The sequence below is a fragment of the Carassius auratus genome, chromosome 8 (genome assembly GCF_003368295.1).
Source record: "Carassius auratus strain Wakin chromosome 8, ASM336829v1, whole genome shotgun sequence".
NCBI lineage: Eukaryota > Metazoa > Chordata > Actinopteri > Cypriniformes > Cyprinidae > Carassius > Carassius auratus.
The window spans coordinates 27,922,425-27,945,928 of NC_039250.1; the positions used below are offsets into that span (position 1 = coordinate 27,922,425).

Consider the following 23,504-nt stretch of genomic DNA (forward strand, 5'->3'; position numbering starts at 1 on the left):
CAATGCAATTTTCAATTAGATTAAAAAAATTTAAATTGGAAATGCAAATTTGAATAAAAATTACAACAACATACAGGAATTTAAATTGAAATTGTGGGATTTACTGAATTATAGTTCAAAGAAATCCAACAGGTATTTTAATTTTGGCAAATGAAGTGTACATTGTACATTAATCTATAGTCTGTCTGCCTGCAAGTCAAAATTCAGAGTTGTCTTGAACTTTTATGTAATTAAAAACCAACGGTAACCATTTATGGTTGCAATTTACAATTTATGGTTACAATTGGTCACACTTCATTTTAAGGTCCAATTCTTGCTTTTAATAAACCACTAACTGTGACTTTTACCTAGTGTTGGGGGTAACGAGTTACAAAGTAACGGATTACAGTAACTATATTACTTTTTTGGGTAATGAAGTAAAGTAACGCATTACACCACTAATATTGGTAACTACACTACTTGACTAGACTAAGGAATATTGCTAGGATCAGGTCCTTTCTTTCATTACCTGATGCAGAAAGGCTTGTCCATGCACTTGTGACCTCTAGGCTTGATTATTGTAATGCCCTTTATCTTGGACTACCAGCAAAATCTATTAAGCGCCTCCAACATATACAGAATTCAGCTGCTCGTGTTCTTACACATACTCCTTTTCGTCAGCATATCTCTGGGGTGCTTAGGAACCTGCATTGGCTCCCGGTCCATGACCGTATTGATTTTAAAACTCTTATCTTAACGTATAAAGCTTTACATGGAATTGCACCATCATATATATGTGATTTAATTAGATTATATATGCCCTCTCGATCTCTCCGTTCTGCCAACTCTCTTCTACTTAAACAGCCTTCTTGTAGACTGAAAACGATGGGTGAAAGAGCCTTCTCTGTGTCCGCCCCCAGATTGTGGAATGCACTTCCTTCAACTATTAGGAATGCACCAACACTAACAAGTTTCAAGAAACAGTTAAAAACCCATCTTTTTAAGATGTCTGTGTCCTAATTGGTGACACTCGATGTATATTCTATTATACTTGTTGTTGTTTTCTTTTTCTTTTTTTTAATGTATTTTTAATGTATTTATTTTTGTACTGTACTTAGCACTGTAGCGCTTTGGGTATAAGAAAAGCGCAATATAAATAAAATGTATTATTATTATTATTATTATTAAGAGTGTTTTCTACGAGTAATTTTGCGATCATTCGTTATTGTTTGATGTGCGTTTCCCAACATTGCACATAAAGCAATCACACAGCTGTGCTTCAAGTGCTACGTAGGAGTCGCTCTCCGTTTGTCAAGTGCTGAAAAGTCATCTTATAGACAGTTTCATCTGGTGCACATGCCTGACCCTAAGTTAAAAAAAAAAAAAAAAAAATGGAATCCAGAAAAATTCAAACGGAAATCGGAATTTAGAAAAAATCCCTAAAGAAATTTAAAAAAGTAAAGTAATAAGTAGTGAAGTTACTTTTCAAATGCAGTAACTAGTAAAGTAATCTCATTACAATTTACAGAAGTAACTAGTAACTAATTACATTTTTTGAGTAACTACCCCAACACTGCTTTTACCTCAACAAACTTCTAATTTGCTGGTACTTGTTAAAGTATTAGGTAGGATTAGGGATGTAGAATATGGTCATCCAAAATAAGTACTAATAAACAGCCAATGTGTTTATAATAAGCATGCCAATAAGCATCATTCAATTATAAATAATTTAATTCAATAAAATTGTATTTGTATAGCGCTTTTTACAATACAAATTTACAGGAAATTCTGTTTCTAAAATGCCAGACCACCCCCCACCACCCCCCACAGAAAGGCATGGGTTTGGATAAACATAAAGGTGATTAAATGATGACAGATTTTTCACTGTGGGTGGGCTGTTCCTGTAGGACACTTTCTGTGTCATTTATTGCTCAAATAAACAGAAAAAAATGATGTTGCTTTAAACTAAACTTTTGAATTAAAGGGTAAGAAATGGGGATGTGCTTAGGTTCCTGCGAGTGAAATGTGGGGGCTGAGAGAAGATTTAAAAAATTCAGAGCTCATATGACCTTGCTATGTGACAGGTTGTTATGAATAGCAGCTGTCTTGCATTGCGTGTGGGATCATGTTTTCTCATCTTTTAAAGGTATGGTAGAATCTTAATCTGCCATCCTACATGTCATCCTAGTACACAGATCAGAGTCTCAAGCACTTTATAGTCAGATGTTACACTTTTGTTGGCTGACCAAAAAAAAAAAGGAAAAAAAAAGGGGTTGGGGGGTTGGGAATGACTGCTCTAACTGATTAAATAAAAATAACATTTTATTTAGTGTATTTATAGACATTATTTTGTTTAGAGTAGAACTGAAGTGAAATTGGAGAGAACTCATGAAGCATAGCTAATTAATCAGCACTGTGTTGTAAACTGCACTGTCACAAGTCAAGCATGCATATTTTAAATGTGAACATGACTACTAAACAAGTCTTTTAAAGGGGTCATAACATTTTCAGCGAAATTCAATAATGAATTCTAAAGTAGTGTATCTTGCACTTTTTCATTTAAGTGTACTGCTATATGAACAAAAGTGCAATAACATTTGGTTTGAAAACACTTTAAGCAAATAAGGCGTTGTTTTTACAGCAGTATTCCTTTTACATAGCAGTTAAAATATTTATCGTAAATCTCTACTTACAACATTAATGTAATCAAATGTAATATATAACCAAAGCTATTTGCCACTGCAAGGGCATTCATGTTTTTTATGGATAGTTTGTTATAGAAAAGCAAGTTATGCTCAGAGTCCAGAGCCTCGATCATTACATTCTAACAGGCATCTTTCAATTAGAGACCTGCAATTAGAGAAAAAGTTTACATTGCTGTTGCAGATGAAATATAACACAAATAACATGAAATAAATATTTTTACCAGGTTAAATGTTGATTATTAATAACTCAAACCCTCTATCCTCTTACTTAAATATTGGTCATGCGCATCAAACATGTTTGTAGTTTTTAACACTTTTTGTTCGTGTTTGTAGTTCTCAACCATATTATTTGTCAAAGTGCAATGGATTGTGAATTTCCTCCAGCCGAGCTCAAGCAGGAATGATTATAGAGTGCAGACAGGTTACATCCATCACAGATCAAGTGTGAGTGTGTTTGTATCTGTGTGTGTTACTCAGAAAGAAAGGCTGTGTGCCAATATGGCACTTTTGTATTTGTAGTAAGGCAGTGGGAGTCTTTAGTAGATATTAAACTACTAAATATGTTAAAGGAGTATTCTGGGTTAAATACAGCTGTGGACAGCAACCATTGTATGAATGAAAAATGGCTGAACAGTGATACGCTTATGCTTAGTGAACAAGCGTGCAGCACTGCAAGTTAATGTTGAAAATATACAAAAAGTGTTTGCAAGATCACAAACATTAAAAGATTGATGCAAATAGATTAATTAAAAAAATATATATTTTTGCAGTCATTCACCAACTCATCTTTACAATTCAAATAACACACATAAGCTTCACATCATAAGCTTAACCCTTTGGTCTTCTATTGTATGTATATTACTGTGCATGGTTTGAGGGTGGTTTAGAGGTTCCCTGCATTTAGCATGGATTTGTGGAACAAACACACATAGTTCAGACATCATTTGTTCACCTTCATGTCATCCCGACGCTCTAATGTTTTTTATGTAACACAAAAGAAAAAACTTCTAATTATGTTCTCACTGCTCTTTTCACATGCCATTTTATACTATTGACAGTATCTTGTATCTTGACAGAAGTGGTTATTGTAAACTGCCACTGTATGCAACGAGGTGAGTCTGTAAAGATGCTATAAAAATTAGCTTTTGTGTTTTATTAGTGCTGTTAAATGGGTTTGAAAGGTCAAAGTAATCGACTAATAGGTCAAATACTGACTCTTTGTGTCCAGGTTAAAATTTGTGTCACCCTTAGACATTCTCTTGACTATAAGTAAATTTCCAACTACATGTCAACTAGCAGTCATTAGTATTATTAGTCTGTCTGCTTAATATCTGCTAACACTTTATTTTGATGATTTATCCAAAAGATATTATGATTATAAGTAACTTTGCAAGACATGTTGTCTTTTATTGTGTTTATAAAGTGTTTATTAATCTTAGTTAATGGGTAATACTTCAGAATAGGAACAAATTCTTACTATTAACTAGTTGCTAGTTAGCATGCATTAATAAAATATTGGCTGTTTATTTGTACTTATAAAGCATATATTCTGTATGACTATTCTACATCCCTAATCCTACCCAATACCTTAACGTAACACCTTCCTTACTAGCTATTAATAAACAGAAAATTAGAAGTTTATTTCTGGCAAAGGTTGTAGTTAATGGTTTGTTACTCACGAGAATTGGAACTTAAAGTGTGACCAAAAGTTGTATCTATGTTTATATAGTTTATGTCGTTTAATGCACCTGATCTAACATGGACTTGAATATTTAACATTTTGCTGGGTATTACAGGAGGTATTCAACATCCACAAGTGAATCACTATGACTCACGAAGGATTTAAATGAAATAAAGCTGTTGATGCAAGCTGCTATGCTAACTAGCAGCTGGAAATACCCACAGAGCACAAATATACAGGATTTTATTTTCCTCTTTTGAGCATGTGCGAAAATATCCCACAACCTATTTCTATGGTAACACTTCATTGCAAAGCCATTTTAATTAATTCATTTTTATGTATTTTTATTTTACCTTTATGATTACAAGAAAAAGAGAGTGTGTGCTATACTTTGATGTAAACAGATAGTTGATTTTGCTGTTGGTAGAGTTGTTTTTGTAAGTAGACCTAAAATAGTTTGAAATGTTGTGGAGAGAGACAAAAGCAGAGCATCTAGAATACTAAACAGAAGAGGAATATTTCATCATCTATCATGGTGGCTCTAGGCTCAGCCTGTTCAGAGGAAAACATTTGGGTAATCGTCACAAGAAATCTAATCATTGAAGCACTTGCTAGCAGCAAACGCTCCTCTGGGATTGGCTTTCTAACTGCTGTTTTTCCATTGAGCACCCAGTTCTCCTTCTCAGATCTAGAGCAAACTTACATCATTCTTTGACGGCACAGTTATAGCAACCTTAGGTTTGCTTGCCATTATTTTCATTTGCACACAGGCAAATATTCAGTTTTGCAAGCCTCTTTCTGACTGAAAAGAGTGCAGTCTTGCTGATGTTGAACCATTGTCAAGTTTCTTTCTTTGTTATAAAAAAGCAGCAAACTACATAATTATGTATAGTTAGGATATCAAATTAAAAAGACACATTGTCTCTTAAAAAGAAGGAATTTTTTTTGGTCTGTCAAATTAGGCAACATAATATAGCCAGGCAATATTAATTGAGGTCATGGTATTGCTTATTCATTTATAAAATTGTCAGTTTTCCTGTTCAGTCCATACGCTAGTAATTTAGTAGATTGTAGACCACGGGCTATTTATCAGGGTTATTTATCAGCCAAGACCCCCCCCCCCTCCCCCCCAAAAAAAGGCATGTCTTAAAGCAGGCGGTAGATTGTGCTGGTCATTATAGAAATGAGATGTTGTGTCTGTGTTCTTTAATGAGCGCATTGTCAGTAAATCACCCACAGAATTTTCCCCTCCCATTGGTTCTTTTATGGAATTGCGCTCTATTGCTAAACTCGACCTATTTAATTAATAATTGGCAGTGTCCTCTTTATTTATTTAACATCCAGTAGATTGTGTTGTGTTGGCACTTACTGTCCAATGTAAAATCTGTATTCTGTTGCGAGACTGTTGGTTCACAAATTCTGAATTACTCAATTTCAGTCTGAAGACAGACATTATTATTGACTGTGCCACCAGGCTTAGATTCATTTTTCTATGCAAATCAGCTGATAGAAATCATTCTGACTGACAATTATGGAGGCATATAAATAACTCCTGGAAAAAAGAGAAGCAGGTTTCAAATGTCGCTTCCATAATTCAGCTGTAGTGGTGAAAACTCTCTGCCCATCATGAGAGTGAGTCAGCTTGACTTTCATTTCACCTTACCAAAGGCAGATGGAGACGGATAGAGAGAGCTTTCATGAATTTAAATAACTGTAATGCACAGTCGCACTGTTCTTAATACTGAGTTATCCTTATGACACTTAAAAAAATCGAAAGAAATGCTTGTATTTATGTTTATTCCTGGATTTTTGTTTTTTTGTTTTTTGCTTTTCTTGTATTTATTTTTACAAACACTTACAACACGAGTTCATTCTTTGCCCTACAGTTATTATCCTATTCATTTGCTAGCGTTCATGTTCACTCATAAGCCACATATCATATCAAATGTCTCTGTGCACAGCACAGAAAATGCATCTTGATACCAGGCCCTTAGGGGATTTGAGCCAACCTGCAGATATCGTGGAGTGGATGCTGATAGCTCAGACTGTTATGGCAGTGGGCTGGCATCCCCAGCAGGCTTTTTAACTAGCTTAGCAAAACCAGGTTCACTACAAAGACTATGCTTGTTCACTAGAAGGTTTTGCTGCTCAAGAGGATATACTATACGAGTAAAACATCTACACTAGTTGAACCAGCGAATTATCATGCAATGGACTATACACCTGTTAAAATTGAGCCTTTTTAATTTTACTTGGATTAATTGTTTACATCTGATAAAAGTTGTGATTTTAATATGGGTGTTGTAGACTTTTTATATCCACCTTAGATTTGTGTCAGATGAAAAAAAAAAAAAAAACATGAATAGTTTGTAACTCAAGGTAGACAAGGATGACAGTGTTAAACCACACTTGTATAGGGTGTGAATGCTAGCAAAAGGAGACAAAACTCATATCCTTAAGTTCAAAATGGCCCCTTTTATGACACTCGTGCAAAACCTCAGCAGCCATTTCATGCTTCTCCCATATTTTAACACCACTGCACATCCAGAGATGACGCTTTCTCACTAGCTGTGATTTGTGAAGAAGCTTTGCCACAAATTGTCAAGAGAGAGTTTTTTGAGGTTGGAGTGCACTTTCAGTGCCATGTGTAAATTGAGGGAATCTCACTTGGAGATGAGAGTCCCCAGGGTCCATCTCTAATACCGGTTCATACTGTGATCCAGAGTAGTCAAGTCTCTGCCTGTTTGGTTTCAAGGGAGCTTACAAAACATGCACTGGTGCTATGAATTACACGTCATCCTGGTATAGAAATATTCCAAGAAGTGTCATACTGTTCTATATCTGTGCTATCTGCTGACCCTCTCACTAAATTAATCATCTGTTCTGAGGGTTTTTGTTGCTTTTCTACTGTATAGGGTTATAATGTTTTGATGAAAATATTTTTTTACTACAATATTAGTTATTATGTTATGTGCCCTCTAGAAGCTTGCGTTCTGCAAGTGAAGGTTGCTTGATTGTTCCATCCCAAAGAAGCACAAAGTCACTTTTATAGACTTTTAAATTAAATGTTTCCTCCTGGTGGAATGACCTCCCCAACTCAATCCGAGCAGCTGAGTCCTTAGCCCTCTTCAAGAATCGGCTTAAAACACATCTCTTCCATCTTTATTTGACCCTCTAATTTAAACATTCACTATTCTAATTCTATTCTTAAAAAAAAAAAAAAATGTTCAAGACTTTCTAATCTTTTTGTATTCTATTTTCATTTCATTTTTATTCTTATTCTATTCTATCTATTATATTCTTATTCTATTCTTTTTATTTATTATATTATTTAAAAGCCCATGCTACGTGTACTGTGTTAACCTAACTGAGACTTGTTATTGCACTTATATATCGTTGCTCTTTTGTTGTTTTTGATTGCTTCCATTGTCCTCATTTTTAAGTTGCTTTGGATAAAAGTGTCTGCTAAATGACTAAATATATTATGCAACATCTAATGTCCTTACAATGATCTAAGGGTCATTACAAAGGAAACATTTGTGTGCTGTGTTCCCATGATATACTACTGACATACATAAGATACTTATTCACATTATTTGATACATTTTATGTTTAGCATGAAATGTAAAACAAAATTCCACAGTACACTGAACTCTTTTATTTCAAAAAAGCAATGGAAATCATGTTTTCCATGATATGACCCCTTTATCCCTCAGGTCCATGAACAATGGAAATGGTCGTTAAAGGCCTTTATATCACAAACAGTCTGCTTCCATTCATCTCTGTTCAGATGATTTACCTCAGGCCAGATATTTTTCAAAGCTTGGCAGCATATATTTCATATATTTTCTCAGTTAGTGGCTATATTTAGCAGTCTTACACCTAGCGACTTCCATGAGCCGACTGTTCATACCATTTCAGCTTCTCAGCAGTTAGTAAAATATTAGCTAAGCATTTTATTAGATACGTTGGTTGATACATCATAGAATTTAGCAAAATTATAAGGCAGCACTGCATGTATTTTTGAGGAAAAGACAACCCCACAATACTTTGCAACAGTCAGATTTATTTATTTATTTTATGTTCTTTCGCATGTTTGAAAATTTGGTGTGAATAACTATGCAATACTTGGATAACCATGCAAAACTGGTATAACTCGAATCACCATATATTTTGTTGACAACTATGGCTACCACTTTATTGGCTCACAGTAGCATGAGCTTTTCCGAAATTCAGGTGTGCCTTTGACTTTGGACTTGCAGTTTCATAAATTTAAGAAATTACAGATTTGATTTTTAATTAGCTTTTAAGTTGGCACATTTAAATGTATATCGATCAGTATTTTTATAATTTGTACAAAGACCTTCTTGCTGCATTTCAAAAACATGATGTAATTGTTCAGATTTCCTCAAAAACATATGTTGAAACCTACACTCACTGGCCACTTTATTAGGTACACATGTTCAATTGCTTGGTAAAACAAATTGCTAATCATCCAGTCACATGGCAGCAACTCAGGCATCTAGATGTGGTGAAGACACCTTGCTGAAGTTCAAACCGAGCATCAGAATGAGGAAGAAAAGGGATTTAAGTGACTTTGAACGTGGAATGGTTGTTGGTGCCAGATGGGCTGGTCTGAGTATTTCAAAAACTGCTGGGATTTTCATACACAACCATCTCTAGCACCAGGGAATGGTCCGAAAAAGAGAAAATATCCAGTGAGCGGCAGTTGTGTGGACGAAAGTGCCTTGTTGATGTCAGAGGTCAGAGGAGAATGGACAGACTGGTTAGAGATGATAGAAAGGCAACAGTAACTCAAATAACCACTCGTTACAGCCAAGATTTGCAGAATACCATCTCTGAACACACAACACGTCGAACCCTGAAGCAGATGGGCTACAGCAGCAGAAGACCACACCGGGTGCTGCTCCTGTCAGAAAAGAACAGGAAACAGAGACTACAATTCACAAAAGTTATAGAATATTAGAAGATTGGAAAAATTTAGCTTGGTCTGTTGAGTCTTGATTTCTGCTGCGATGGTAGGGTCAGAATTTGACATAAAGAACATGAAAGCATGGATCCATCCTGCCTTGTCTAAACAGTTCAGGCTGTTGGTGGTGTAATGGTGTGGGGGGTATTTTCTTGGCACACCTTGGGCCCCTTAGATTGGTTTCTTGAACATGATAATAAGTTCACTTTACTCAAATGGCCTCCAATTTTTTCATTCACTGACAATCCTCCCTCTTAATTGCAGCTCTCAAATGTTATTCACCACAATCTACATTCAGACTTGCATGTAACGTTCCTGTACAGCACTTGGAAGAAGTGTTGTAAAGTGTTGAATCTGAATGCAAGCCAAATTAAATTTCAGAACTTAGGCTAATTAGACAAAAATGAAGAAATAACAATTTATAAACTTATCTGTGTTTATCATACAACCCTATTGCAATGGGTTTGGACAGTGAAATAGTGAAATGTCCAAGTCATACAGATATTGTGATAAGTGATAAGTGGTCTGATTCTCCTGAGACTGCTGGTGACCTGTTAGGAGAGATGTAGAATTCATAAAGCACTAAACTTTTTCCCAAGCGTGTGCTATGCAATTGATATTATTATAGCAGTAATCATGCTGCATCGTTTGATGCTTTATTGTAATTTTATGTCATATAAAATCATGTTTTGCATTTCACTGGCAAATGGGTATTTATTTGTGAAGATAGCATAGCCATATCAGCCAAAACAACACTGATAATGAAGGATGGTAATGAAATAGACTCTCCGCTATTAGCTTACATTAGCTTATATTTTCCTGCTGCTGTTATGTGCAGATATTATGCTGTTAGGTTTTTTTTGGCTTTAAATTATAGAATTTAAAGGGATAGTTCACTTTCAAATTAAATTTTGGTATGTTTTAGCTTACCTCAAGGACATCCAAGATGTAGGTTTCTTTGTTTCTGCAGTAGTTCCCATTTTGATATTTTTAGGTCAAACCGTTCTTGTCTGTGACTCACATAATGGAGGTCTATGGCCACCACCTCAAATAGCATGCACAGAGGAGTCCAAATTAAACAATTCCCCATCATAAGTACACACTGATGACTTAAGACACAAACATGCGGTTTGTGTAAGAAAACGAACAGTATTTATATAGTTTTTACCTCTTGTACACAACCACGTCCAACTGATCTGAGTGCGCGTGTGCTTCCTGATGTGTGACGTGTGCACGGACTCTGGCTTAGTCTGCGCAGGTGCGGAAAGCACTGGAAGTGAGCACTCTCTTAATTTGTTTATAATGTACCCTATAATCATTACGATTATAATAAACACAACACATTACTCACTCTATTGACAGCGTGCCATTGGGTCCCTCTGTTATCGGACGTCGCCTCCAGTTTATACGTGGCAAACAAAACACAACGTGCATAACGTGCATCAACGTTGTCTGTTGATATATTGAAATCATCTTCCATTGCAATTTCCTTTACGTCTAAATATGTTTAGATATTCACAGTGAAAGGTAATACTTCCGAAATCTCTGTGTAAACCATAGACAGTAAGTGTAAACAATGAGTGATGTACACGCGCGAGAGATCACTTCCGGCACTTTCTGCACTTGCGCAGACTAAGCCAGAGCGTGCGCGCACGTCACACAACAGGAAGCACGTGCGCCCTCATATCAGTTGGACGTGGTTGTGTATAAGAGGTAAAAACAATATAAATACTGTTCGTTTTCTCACACAAACCTCTCGTTTCATGTCTTAGGTCATCAATGTGTACTTACGATGGGGAATTGTTTAATTTGGACTCCTCTCTGCATGCTCTTTGAGGTGGTGATCATAGACCTCCATTATATGACCTCCATATATACAGACAATAACGGTTTGACCTAAAAATATCAAAATGGGAACTATTGCGGAAACATAGACATCTATATCTTGGATGCCCTTGAGGTAAGCTAAAACATATCAAAATTTAATTTGAAAGTGAACCATCCCTTTAACGCATTTAAATATCACTGAAACACTGTCATAGCAGTGGATATCAGTTAGATATCAGCCGTCCAGCCTGACACTGAGCTCTTGTCATGACAACAGGGCTATTTAAGGGTCAAAGCAGTACTTTAAGTTGGGGGGATGTAAGAGGATGTTTACTGCACATATGTATGCAGTGGATTCTGGTTATATACACACTGTCAGCATGAGATCATGACTCTTATTATCACAAGTGCCTTTGCATTTTCTTTCAGCAGAACTAACAGTTTATGACTTCTGGATGGTTTTTACTCTGATGCTTTAGAGCTAAGTTGATAGATACAGTATACATATTCACAGTCTGATTGTAAGTCACTGATATATGTAATCGTCAGGTGTGACCATGAAGCTGATGGATGAGGTGGCAGGGATTGTTGCTGCTCGTCATTGCAAGACCAACATTGTGACCGCATCTGTGGACGCCATTAACTTCCATCGCAAGATCAAGAAAGGTAATGAAAAAATACATGTTGCCTATTTTCATTGTAGCACAGAGATATTGTTGGTACATGGTTTCTGATTCTCACAGAAATCTCAAAGACATCTGATTTCCTTTATGACTGGTTAAAAATAAGTTAAATATAGACTGTGGACAGCCTTTAAGTTGCTTGGGTTGTAAATAGGTTAGTGGAAAATTGCATAATGCATTATGTATTGATGAATACTAGTGTAGTTTGCCAAATATTAGGTCTGTATTGACATCTGATAATTGACTGGACCAAAAAGCAATTCTAGTGATTTATTCTCAGTTCTTGTTTTGTAAAAGATAGGCAGTTGAAAGATATAATTATGCAACACATTACTCTGTTAAAACTTCTTGCATCCCAGATTGAATCTGGGATATACAGTACACACACACACACACACACACACACACACACACACACACACAGAATTGATTGAGATCGGTTACCATTTTTTACAAAGCTGTATTCGCAAACCTTTTAAACATATACAGAGCAAACTCTGATGCAGTGCAAATTATTTGCTGGTGAAGTGTTTTTTGTTATAAAAAGTCATTATTTTTTTATTAGTCATTATTTCAAACCAAAAAATATCTGTTTTCCATATTCTGTTTTTCAAAACCCAAGCTCTTCGCTGGAGCACAAGAGTGCACTTGGTGCACTTTCCAGTTCTGTCTTTCTGAACGTAGCATTAAAACAGTCTATGTGCATAATACAGCATCGAGGATTCTTAGTTGTTGTTGTTGTTGAATATGATTTAGAAGACATTTTTAGAAGAACATTTATTTGTCATGTTATCATCCTGTAAATACAGTGTTTGAATTGTACTTTATGTAACAAAGAATGGAAGACAACAACAGCCTCACTGGTATTCAGTGTATATACAATGGATGACACTATGACTGTGCTGGATTTCACTGAAGCAGAGACTTTTCATCCTTCCACTAAAATAAACTTAGAGCTTGACCCAGCCTCCTTCAGAGCGCATGAAGCCTTTAGGTTTACTATTCTTTCATATTACATGACTGAGCAAAAATGATTTATTTGTTTCATTAATTATTATGCTTATTTCTTTCTCCATTCATTAATTACTCATCTGACTTATTCATGTTTGCATACTCTAAATATTTTCATCTGCTAATACTATGGGACTTGACAAACAAACCCATGCTCTATTATAGAGGTGTGCAAATATACAAAAGGCACATTCTTTTTTAGTTTGTTCTAAAACCTTGCTCGTAATCACTCTATGTTCAAAGCCATTTGTGTCTTTCTGACATGAACTTGGTAAAGCTCTCAGGATTTTAAATTATTTAGTTTTCTCAGGCTTATTTCAGCAGCAGTGACTTTGGTTGGGTCTTAACTTTTAGGTGTTCATTTCTACATCAGTAGCATCACCAGACAGAATTGCAAAAGTAATAATAACATCTGCAGTTGGCAGGGAAAACAAATTGTCCCAGAGTTTACTCTGCCTGTCTAGTCAAATGTGCAGAGGAATGATCTAATGCCACAGAGTCTGCTTAGTGCTCTGGAAGAGGAAATGGTTATGTGATGAGCCCCAGATACAGATCCCCAGTGAAGACCTTGTCTCTTAGACGGCCATAAGGACAAGACCACGGATCCAGATAAGTCCTCTGCACTATCTAACTTTGCTGCAGCCTGAACTTCTGGTTTCGTCTGGTCAGAGGAGAATTGCCCCTCTAACTGAGCCTGGTTTCTCAAAAGGTTTTTTTTTCTCCATTCTGTTACCGATGGAGTTTTGGTTCCTTGTTGCTGTCACCTCTGGCTTGCTTTGTTGGGGACACTTAATTTCCAGTTATAACGTTGACTTGATTGCACAAATTCTATTTAAACTAAACTGAGCTGGATGATGACATCACTGAATTCAATGATGAACTGCCTTTAACTGAAAATTTAATGTTTTCTGTTGTCCTTTTTGCATTGACACACTATTTTACTATTTAATACTGTAAAGCTGCTTTGACACAATCTGTTTTGTTAAAAGCACTATATAAAGACCTAACTTGTGTGTAGCGTATCAGACCCCAACCAGACAAATTAAAGATTCGATCGGGAGCATGGTTGAAACATGAGGAGCCGAATTACACAGGAAAGCAACAGGATGTTGTAAATCAAATCCGTGCGCCAGCCAGTCTGAAGCAAGCTAACCAATCAACTCTTTCACAGAACAGCTTTCATCATTAACACCATTAGAAGAATTATTGAAAATTTCATTACAGAAAAGAGATTGTCAAATTTGTGGCAAGTAATCCAGATTGATGGTCAAAGAGATACACAGCATGACCATCACATGTAAACCCATGATAGTAATCATGATCACAAGATCTTTAGATTGACTTCCCCCACCTAGAAGAAAAGAACCAGACTGAAATTCCTTCGGGGACATTTTAACCTCTGGTCTTCCACAGAACATCCTAATGTCAAAGAATGCCAAAGAAACTGTCTTTTACTGATGTGGATGCACCAAAATGATCTCAACAAGACTTAGAAACAAATACCAGTCCATTGCTTGGCCCCATATCATATACAGTATTGTTCAAAATAATAGCAGTACAATGTGACTAACCAGAATAATCAAGGTTTTTAGTATATTTTTTATTGCTACGTGGCAAACAAGTTACCAGTAGGTTCAGTAGATTGTCAGAAAACAAACAAGACCCAGCATTCATGATATGCACGCTCTTAAGGCTGTGCAATTGGGCAATTAGTTGAAAGGGGTGTGTTCAAAAAAATAGCAGTGTCTACCTTTGACTGTACAAACTCAAAACTATTTTGTACAAACATTTTTTTTTCTGGGATTTAGCAATCCTGTGAATCAAGCCTGTGGCTTGAATTCAGAGTTTGGGGGTCGTCTCACAAACTGCCTGTGGCCCTTGGACCCAAAAAGAACAATTTTACTCTCATCAGTCCACAAAATGTTCCTCCATTTCTCTTTAGGCCAGTTGATGTGTTCTTTGGCAAATTGTAACCTCTTCTGCACATGCCTTTTTTTTAACAGAGGGACTTTGCGGGGGATTCTTGAAAATAGATTAGCTTCACACAGACGTCTTCTAACTGTCACAGTACTTACAGGTAACTCCAGACTGTCTTTGATCATCCTGGAGGTGATCATTGGCTGAGCCTCTGCCATTCTGGTTATTCTTCTATGCATTTTGATGGTTGTCTTCCGTTTTCTTCCACGTCTCTCTGGTTTTGCTCTCCATTTTAAGGCATTGGAGATCATTTTAGCTGAACAGCCTATAATTTTTTGCACCTCTTTATAGGTTTTCCCCTCTCCCCTCAACTTTTTAATCAAAGTACGATGTTCTTCTGAACAATGTCTTGAACGACCCATTTTCCTCAGCTTTCAAATGCATGTTCAACAAGTGTTGGCTTCATCCTTAAATAGGGGCCACCTGATTCACACCTGTTTCTTCACAAAATTGATGACCTCAGTGATTGAATGCCACACTGCTATTTTTTTGAACACACCCCTTTCAACTAATTCAACTAATTGCCCAATTGCACAGCCTTAAGAGCGTGCATATCATGAATGCTGGGTCTCATTTTTTTTCTGAGAATCTACTGAACCTACTGGTAACTTGTTTGCCACGTAGCAATAAAAAAAATACTAAAAACCTTGATTATTCTGGTTAGTCACATTGTACTGCTATTATTTTGAACAATACTGTATGTAACCCACACATTTGACTATCATATTTCTAATTGCGTATTGTGTATGTCTCTTTAATAGCTATTCAATAGCTTAAGTATTCATATTCATGTTTAGTATATGTGTGTTTGAATCTGTTTGCTTGAAACGTTTCTGACCATTAGTCATTCAAATGTATCATATTCATATTCTAGGAATCATGTCCAAAATTATACCCTGCAAGAACGGGAAAATTCGGACCACATGATTGATAAGATAACATATGATTTATGACACCCCGAGCAAAGACAATATCTAATTGGTCAAGACAACATTTGAGGTGTAGACAAAAGGCCAATTTAAATACTCAGGACACCATGAAATTTGGCTTTTAGCTAAGCTTTTTGTCTTGTCAGCTCTTAGCTGCTGCTTTTTGTCATCACTTTTAGCGTTTCTTTGATCGCGGTTCCAGCTTGCTTCGGCCTGCACGCCTGCTGCTACTTAGCCACTATGAGAAGAAACACCACCTAGTCTCAGCAAATTTTACTTCTATATTTATTTTATATTTAGGCATTTAGCAGATGCTTTTATCCAAAGTGACTTACATTGCATTCAAGCTAACAATTTTTTTTCTAAGATGTGTTCCCTGGGATTCAAACCCCCAACCTTGCGCTTGCTACCGCAATTCTCTACCGCTTGAGCTACAGGAACACTAACTTTTGTTCTTTTACTTTTTTTGGATACGTACTGGATCCGGGTGACTGCAGTGACTTTCTGATCTGGATACAAACTGGATCTAGTGGATATGGTGACCTCAGAATAAGAGAGAACGTCTCGGTTACACACGTAACCCTCGTTCCCTGATGGAAGGAACAGAGACGTTATGTTGAACGACATATGGGGTCTCACTTGGGAGGCCAATCATCTCTGAGTTTACGAGAAAACGTCAATGAAAATTGGCTAGTGGATTTAACATACCTGAGCCACTCCCCATGCCAAGGGGTATAAATAGGGCGACAGGTGCATCCACTCATTAGGTTTTACGCTGAGTAGCCGAGAATGTGTACCGGCAACAGCAACCGGTTCAAGGTTGTGGCATGGGGACATAACGTCTCCGTTCCCTCCATCAGGGAACAAGGGTTACGTACGTAACCGAGATGTTCCTTATCTGTCGGTCACTATGAGTAATGTCAAACGACATATGGGGTCCTATGGAAAACGCCACAACCTGAATAACGTCACAACCCTGTGGCGCTGCAATTGTCGACAAGCCCTGGCATGCCACAAAAGCTACGCTTAAGGTCGTAACCTTCCCAAAGCCCCAGCGCAAATTCACTGACCTTGGTGCCGAAGGGGCCAAAGGGAGAGCACACCAGTATTGGGCCTGGCGACATACTGCTCCGCCAAGTCTGATTGCCGATGCTGCTGGAGGATGCTCGACCAGGGAACACCAACCGGGGAACTCTACTGGGAGAAGAAAGGCCCTCACATCCCCGTGTTAGGAGGAATGGCACAGCAAGCTTGACACCCAGCCAGCCCTTCCCGCTAATTACCTGTTACCCAACACACGGGAAGAAACTGGCTCTACACGGAGGTTGTAAAACCTCGTAAAGCTTCTGCTGACCTCCAAAGCAGACCAGGAGCTGCTCAGAGCTTCTGAAGCTCTGGGTGCAGTCCACGTATATGTGAAGCGCTCTTACAGGACACAGCAACATCAAGGCTGGATCTGCCTCCTCCAGGGGCAGTGCTTGCAGGTTTACCACCTGGTCTCGGAAGGGAGTGGTGGGAACCTTGGGCACGTATCCCAGCCGGGGTCTCAGGACAACGTGAGAGTAGGCTGGCCCGAACACAAGGCACTCTTCACTTACCAAAAATGCTTGGAGGTCCCCAACCCTTTTGATGGAAGTGAGCGTGATCAGGAGCGCTGTCTTGAGAGACAGGAACTTAAGCTGGATTAAATCCAGCGGCTCAAAGGGACCCTTCTGAAGTCCTGCCAGGACAATAGAGAGGTGCCAGGAGGGAATCAGGGGTGTCCTAGGAGGATGTAACCTTCTGGCACCCATCAGGAACCTAACGATCAGGTCATGCCTCCCCAAGGACCGGCCGTCCACTACATTGTGATGGGCTGCAATGGCAGCCACATATACTTTCAGGGTGGAGGATGACAGCCCACGCTCCAACCTTTCTTGCAGGAAAGAAAGCACGACTCTGACCGGGCACCTCCGGGGGTATTCTCGGTGAGAAGAACACCAATTCGTGAACAGACTCCACTTCAGAGCATAGGCCTGCCTCGTAGAGGGGGCTGTAGCCTGAATGATAGTGTCTGCCACCGATGCCAAATGGTGCCAAGCCCCTGAGAGAGAAGGTCCCTCCTCAGGGGGATGCGCCAGGGAGGGGCTGTCACGAGGAGCATGAGTTCCGAAAACCAGGTCCGGGTGGGCCAGTAAGGCAGTAATCAGCTGGACCATCTGGGGAAGGAGTCACCATTCCCCGGGAAAGGTGAGCTGTCGTGAGAGCGCGTCAGCTGCACGATTGAGCTCCCCCGGGATCTGGATAGCGCGTAGCGACATGAGCCGTGTCTGACTCCAGAGGAGATGGCGGGCGAGTTGAGACATGCGACATGATCGTAGACCTCCCTGTCGGTTGATGTACGAAACAGCCGCAGTGTTGTCCGTGCGGACCAACAAGTGCCTGTCTAGCAACAGAGGCCGATACCGCCGTAAGGCTAGATGCACTGCCAGCAACTCCAGACAGTTGATGTGCCAAAGCAGTCGAGGTCCTGTCCAGGACCCTGAAGCTGCCTGCCTGTTGCATGTCGCATCTGTTGTGACAATAACACACATCAGTGTGATGGTGACACGATGTGTACCGTGGCGCCATTCCCATCTCTGGACTCGGGAGTGCAACCAGTGCTGAAGTGGCCTTATATGGAGCAACCCAAGCGGTGTGACTGCGGCTGCGGATGACATATGCCCCAGGAGCCTCTGGTGAGCCATGAGGTCATACTCACTGAGTCTAACTCCATACTGAGATAAGAGATTCTCTGTACAGGGGAGAGCTTGCTCTTCTCTCGGTTGACCTGAAGCCCCAACTGACTGAGGTGGCGGAGCACCAAATCCCTGTGATCGCACAACTGCTCTCGGGACCGGGCCATAATAAGCCAGTTGTCGAGATAGTTGAGGATCCTGACGGCCACTTCCCAGAGTGGGGCAAGGGTGCCCTCCGCGAGCTTCATGAAGACATGGTCTGTGGCGAGGGAGGATTGAGACATGAAAGTATGCTTCTTTCAGGTCGATAGCTGCAAACCAGTCCTGGGGCTGAACGCCTTTGAGAATGCGTTTCTGCATCAGCATCTTAAACGGGAGCTTGTGCAGGGCCCGATTCAAGACTCGCAGATCCAGGATAGGCCGAAGGACACCGCTTTTCTTGGGTACGATGAAGTAAGGGCTGTAAAACCCCATCCTCATCTCGGACTGCCACCGAAGTCTCTGGGATGCCTTTGAACTTGGGAGGTCGCCGGGCGAACTGAATCGCGTAACCGAGTCGGACCGTGCGAATGAGCCAGCGTGACGTGTTGGGCAGCGCAAGCCACACTCCCAGACTCCGTACAAGTGGCACCAAAGGGACGGTCGACAAACCCGCAGTTGTGCAGCGATGGGGAGTTGTGTCGGATGGCCCAGAAGGCATCGCGTTCCAAGTCATCACAGCCACACTCCTCGTGTTCCCGGAGGAACTGGCCAGAGACGTGTGGAGAGGCGTTGCGTCGCCGAACCGCAACCTCTTGACCGCTGGTGAAAGGGGGCGTCCACCCGGCCCGGGCGAAGAAGAGGCTCTGTCTCCACCAGCTACTGAAGAGCAGTCTCCCACACCTCCGAGTTGCCCATGTCAGGGCCACTTAGTCGTCTTCCTCGAGGACTTCGCAGCCGGAATTGACACGGGGGGTGCCGCTCTCCTGTGCGGGGCTCGATGCGCCGGCCTCGAAGAACCCTCAGCATGGGGTGGAGCTGGTGTGGAGGACGCAGGGGAGCGCCCACAGCAACGAGCAGGCTGAGGCACTGCCTGTGACGAAATGGTGGCAACCGGAGGATCACGTCGTGGCGAGATGTGCTGTATGGCCTCAGTCTGCTGTTGTTCTGTCAGGAACTGCAGGGCACAGCCCCTGACAGCATCGCCACACAGGACAGCCTGGGAGATGGGAGCATCGAGCATTGAGTGCACTTTGTCAATGTCTCTCATACAGACCAGGCTGAACCAGAAACGGCACTACTGGACCACCAGAGTGGACATCGCATTACAGAGGGACTGCGTCATGACTTCCGTCACCCGGAAGGGGGAGGTCAGTCACCATGTGCAGCTCATGCATCAACCTCAGGTTGGTTTTACCCTCGTGCATTTGTTAAAGTCTTGGATTGCTGAGTTTGCAGGATAGCCATGGCATGCAAAGCAGAGGCAGCTTGGCCCGCAGCACTGTAAGCCTTGGTAGCGAGCGCGGCCGACAGCTTACAGGCCTTGGGTGAGAGGCGCGGACTATTCCTCAAGGTGGCGGCGTTTTGCGGACACAAGTGCACTGCAATCACACTCTCCTGATGGGGAATGTCAACGCACCCCTAGCTGCCCCGCCATCGAGGGTATTGAGGAGCTGCGGCCATAAAAAGGGGCCATCCACAACTACATCACACATCACTTCCCCATGCACATCCGGGAAGAAAGGAACCAGACTAAAATGCGGTTGTGAGCCGCGCTCTACACCAAGAACCAATCAAACAGCCATGAGCACTCAGGGCTGTTCAGTACATCCACCTCCATCCTGATGCTCACAGCTGCCCGAGCAAGCACCGCTGTTAACTCTGGGTCCAATTCGGCAGTGGCGACAACACCCGAGGTGGCGACAGCACCCGAGGTGTTGCATGAACCATCCACGAACGCACCTTCTGCATGTTGAATGCCCAGACACGGAAGACAACGATCATGGCCATTGTCAGAGAACAGGAAATGACCACATCCAGAAGGACGTGGAAGAAACTTGTGTTTAGTGATGATGAGACAGAAGCAGTCGGAACGATTCTTAAGAGTATAAGGATATACTCTCTGCCCAGATTCAGTTAAGTGCAACAAAGTTGATTGGCACAATGTACAGACAGTTTCCCGAAACATAGAGCAAAAGCAACCCTGGAGCTTTTAAAGGTAAAAAAGTGGAATATTCTGCAGTGGCAAGTCAGTCTCCTGATCTCAACCTGATTGAGCATGGATTTCACTTGCTGAAGACAAAACTAAAGGCAGAAAGACCCACAAACAAACAACAACTGAAGTATATGTCTGGTATTCTATAGGCAATCTGTTCATTTTTCCTAAGATACCAGATGCATTGACTGGAAAGACAGTGAAGAAACGATATAACAAAATAATATATCTGCCTCAGGCTCTGTTTCCATGGAAATAAAGATTAGATGTATATATCAAAGATGGCAGGAAATGGACCTAACAATTTCAACCATCCTCTTTTTCTCAGCCTTGTTCTAAATGACAAATTGCCATGAATGCTTTTAAATGGGCAAGATCCACTTTTCTACACTGTAACTAGCAATTCAGAGTCCCGAGGTCTTATTAAGCCATTCTGCATCTATCTCAGAGCTCCATTAAATGCGTAAAGGTACATTTAAGCATTAGTTTTTCCCAGAATCCATTAAGAGTATGTGTTATATAAAGGGATAATGAGGTCGGTCCATTCCTGGCTGTGTTTAATAGAGTCTGGTGTCAAAACTGCATCACTGACAGGGCCAGTGAAATGAAAAAAAAATTTAAGTGAGTAAGTGATGCTCTGAAAAACCTTGACAGATCAGATAAAAGTCATCGGATATAGGAAGCTTCGAGCAATAACTGTTAGTTTGGACGGGGCTACAAGGAACACATGGTCACCCCCACCCACGAAACCTTTTGCAAAATCATGCAGCCTCATTAGTTCTCTCATTCTCCATGCACACTGGAAATGTTTGATCTTTTTTTCTCTCTCTGTGTGTGTGTGTGTGTGTGTGTTAAATGAATGACATAGCTAGTATTGCTAGGGTTCAAATTACTCAACTGGTGGAATACACATACAGTAATGATCAAATGCATACATGTACTGTATATTGTGCCTTGAACAAGTCTCTTTTAATAAAAGTGTCGACCAGATAAATGAATTTAAACATACATTTATTAAACATCATTAAAAATGTATACATTAAGCACAGATCTCTGAAATCCTTGTGGCTATTTTATTTTATTCCTTAGATGACATGTCAGACCACTAAAAAAGAAATTAATAAAAAAAAACATACAATATTTTTTTACATATAGCTTATTTTTAGTTGAGTCTCCACATTAGACACAGTTATTCAGTTCTTCTTAGAACCCACTGTTTATGTACTCATTCATTACTCAAAAAGAATAAGGTTGCCTCATTAAATCTATAACTTTGTTGTTATTATATATTTATTAGATTAGTCTATACATAGTACATACTGTACACTTTCCTGCTTACTGCTACACTGCTACAAAATTCTGTGAACTCATATATACATTTGTCTTACATTGGAAACGGCATCATGTAATATGAGTAGATGTAATATCTGACATTATGTGTCTCTGCAGGCTGTGTCATTACTGTTTCCGGCCGAATGACCTTCACCAGTAATAAGTCAATGGAGATTGAGGTTTTCGTTGATGCTGACCCACTGGTGGAGGCTGAGAAGGGAAAATATAGGGCTGTTACAGCCTTCTTCACCTACATCTCTCTGGACAAAGAAAACAAGCCCCTTCCAGTGCCGCCACTGAAGGTGAGTAATGCGCAGCTTATACATGTATGCACTGTGATATAGGAATATTGATGAATATGTGAATGTTAAAGTTTTGAGACAAAAAAATAAAATAAAAGAAATAAATAAATAAAAACTTAATTTAAGTTTTAGTGTAAAAGGCACTGTCTAGTTTCTATATATTTTGAGTCATGTGCATGAGACAGGACTTGGTGACCTACAGTACATTTCAAGATGGTTTCCTAACATGAGGCAGCACCAAATTATTTGGATGATTATTTGAAATTGTATTCTTGAGGGTGATGCTTTCAGTCCTTGATCCTTCCATTCATCATGGCAGAACAGGGCAGATTGAAGGGCAAATAACACAAATGACACTGTACTGCTTGTAGAGCACCCAATAAAATAACGCAAAATGTGCTTTTAAGAATGCAAAATTAAGAATGCCTACTGCAAAATGGGTAGTGAAAAATAATTACTAAGAAAATTGTATAATTTGGATAAGAACTGAATATAATATTTTTAGGCTGTTTTGTGTTATTTGCAATTAAATATAAATATAAGTTTACATTTATTTAAAATGCAGTTACTGCAGAGTGCTTTTTTGACGCACTTTAGTGGGACTACACTTACACCTTCAGTGAAAGTCTATGGGATTCTTTCCTCTTATTTTAACATTTCACAGGTGAAAATCATGACTCTGATCAGAGTCTACTCCACAAAGGCCAAACTTTTTTTTGAGTAACTTACTCAACGCTGGTCGGGAGTCATCAGCGTAGCAATGAAAGATAAAACCATGTCAATTAATTATGTGACCTAATGGAAGCGTATACATGATGAAAAATAAAGAACCAAGCACAGAACCCTGAGGAACACCATGAGTGAAAGAGGTAGAAGTGAAGTGGACTTAGTCTGACAGATAGAGATATAATGTTGATGTCAGACAGATACGAAATTAACCAGGAGAGAGCAGTTCCAAAAATGGCTAGAGCAGAAAGATGTGAGATGAGAATGCTATGAGAGATGGTGTCAAAAGCAGAGCAGAAGTCTAAGAAAATTAGGATACTGATGCAACCAGTTCATGAGGAGCTCTTTGAGAACTCCAAACGTGCCATTTCAGTACTGTGAAGGGAGCCTGGTTAGAGACGCTCAAAGATTATCACAGTCTACCCCACAAAGACCATGTTTTGAAATTTAG

General features: G+C 39.7%; 1 protein-coding gene across 7 annotated transcripts in view; it reads left to right on the top strand.

Moving 5' to 3' along the window:
• acot7 (acyl-CoA thioesterase 7) overlaps positions 1–23,504 on the top strand; it is a 60,868-nt gene that overhangs the window by 24,372 nt on the left and 12,992 nt on the right. For all 7 annotated transcript variants that reach the window (XM_026270621.1, XM_026270622.1, XM_026270624.1 and 4 more), the window contains 2 exons: positions 11,732–11,848; positions 22,143–22,327. In XM_026270621.1, the coding sequence (XP_026126406.1) occupies positions 11,732–11,848; positions 22,143–22,327 (302 nt within the window). The remainder of the gene's footprint in view (positions 1–11,731; positions 11,849–22,142; positions 22,328–23,504) is intronic.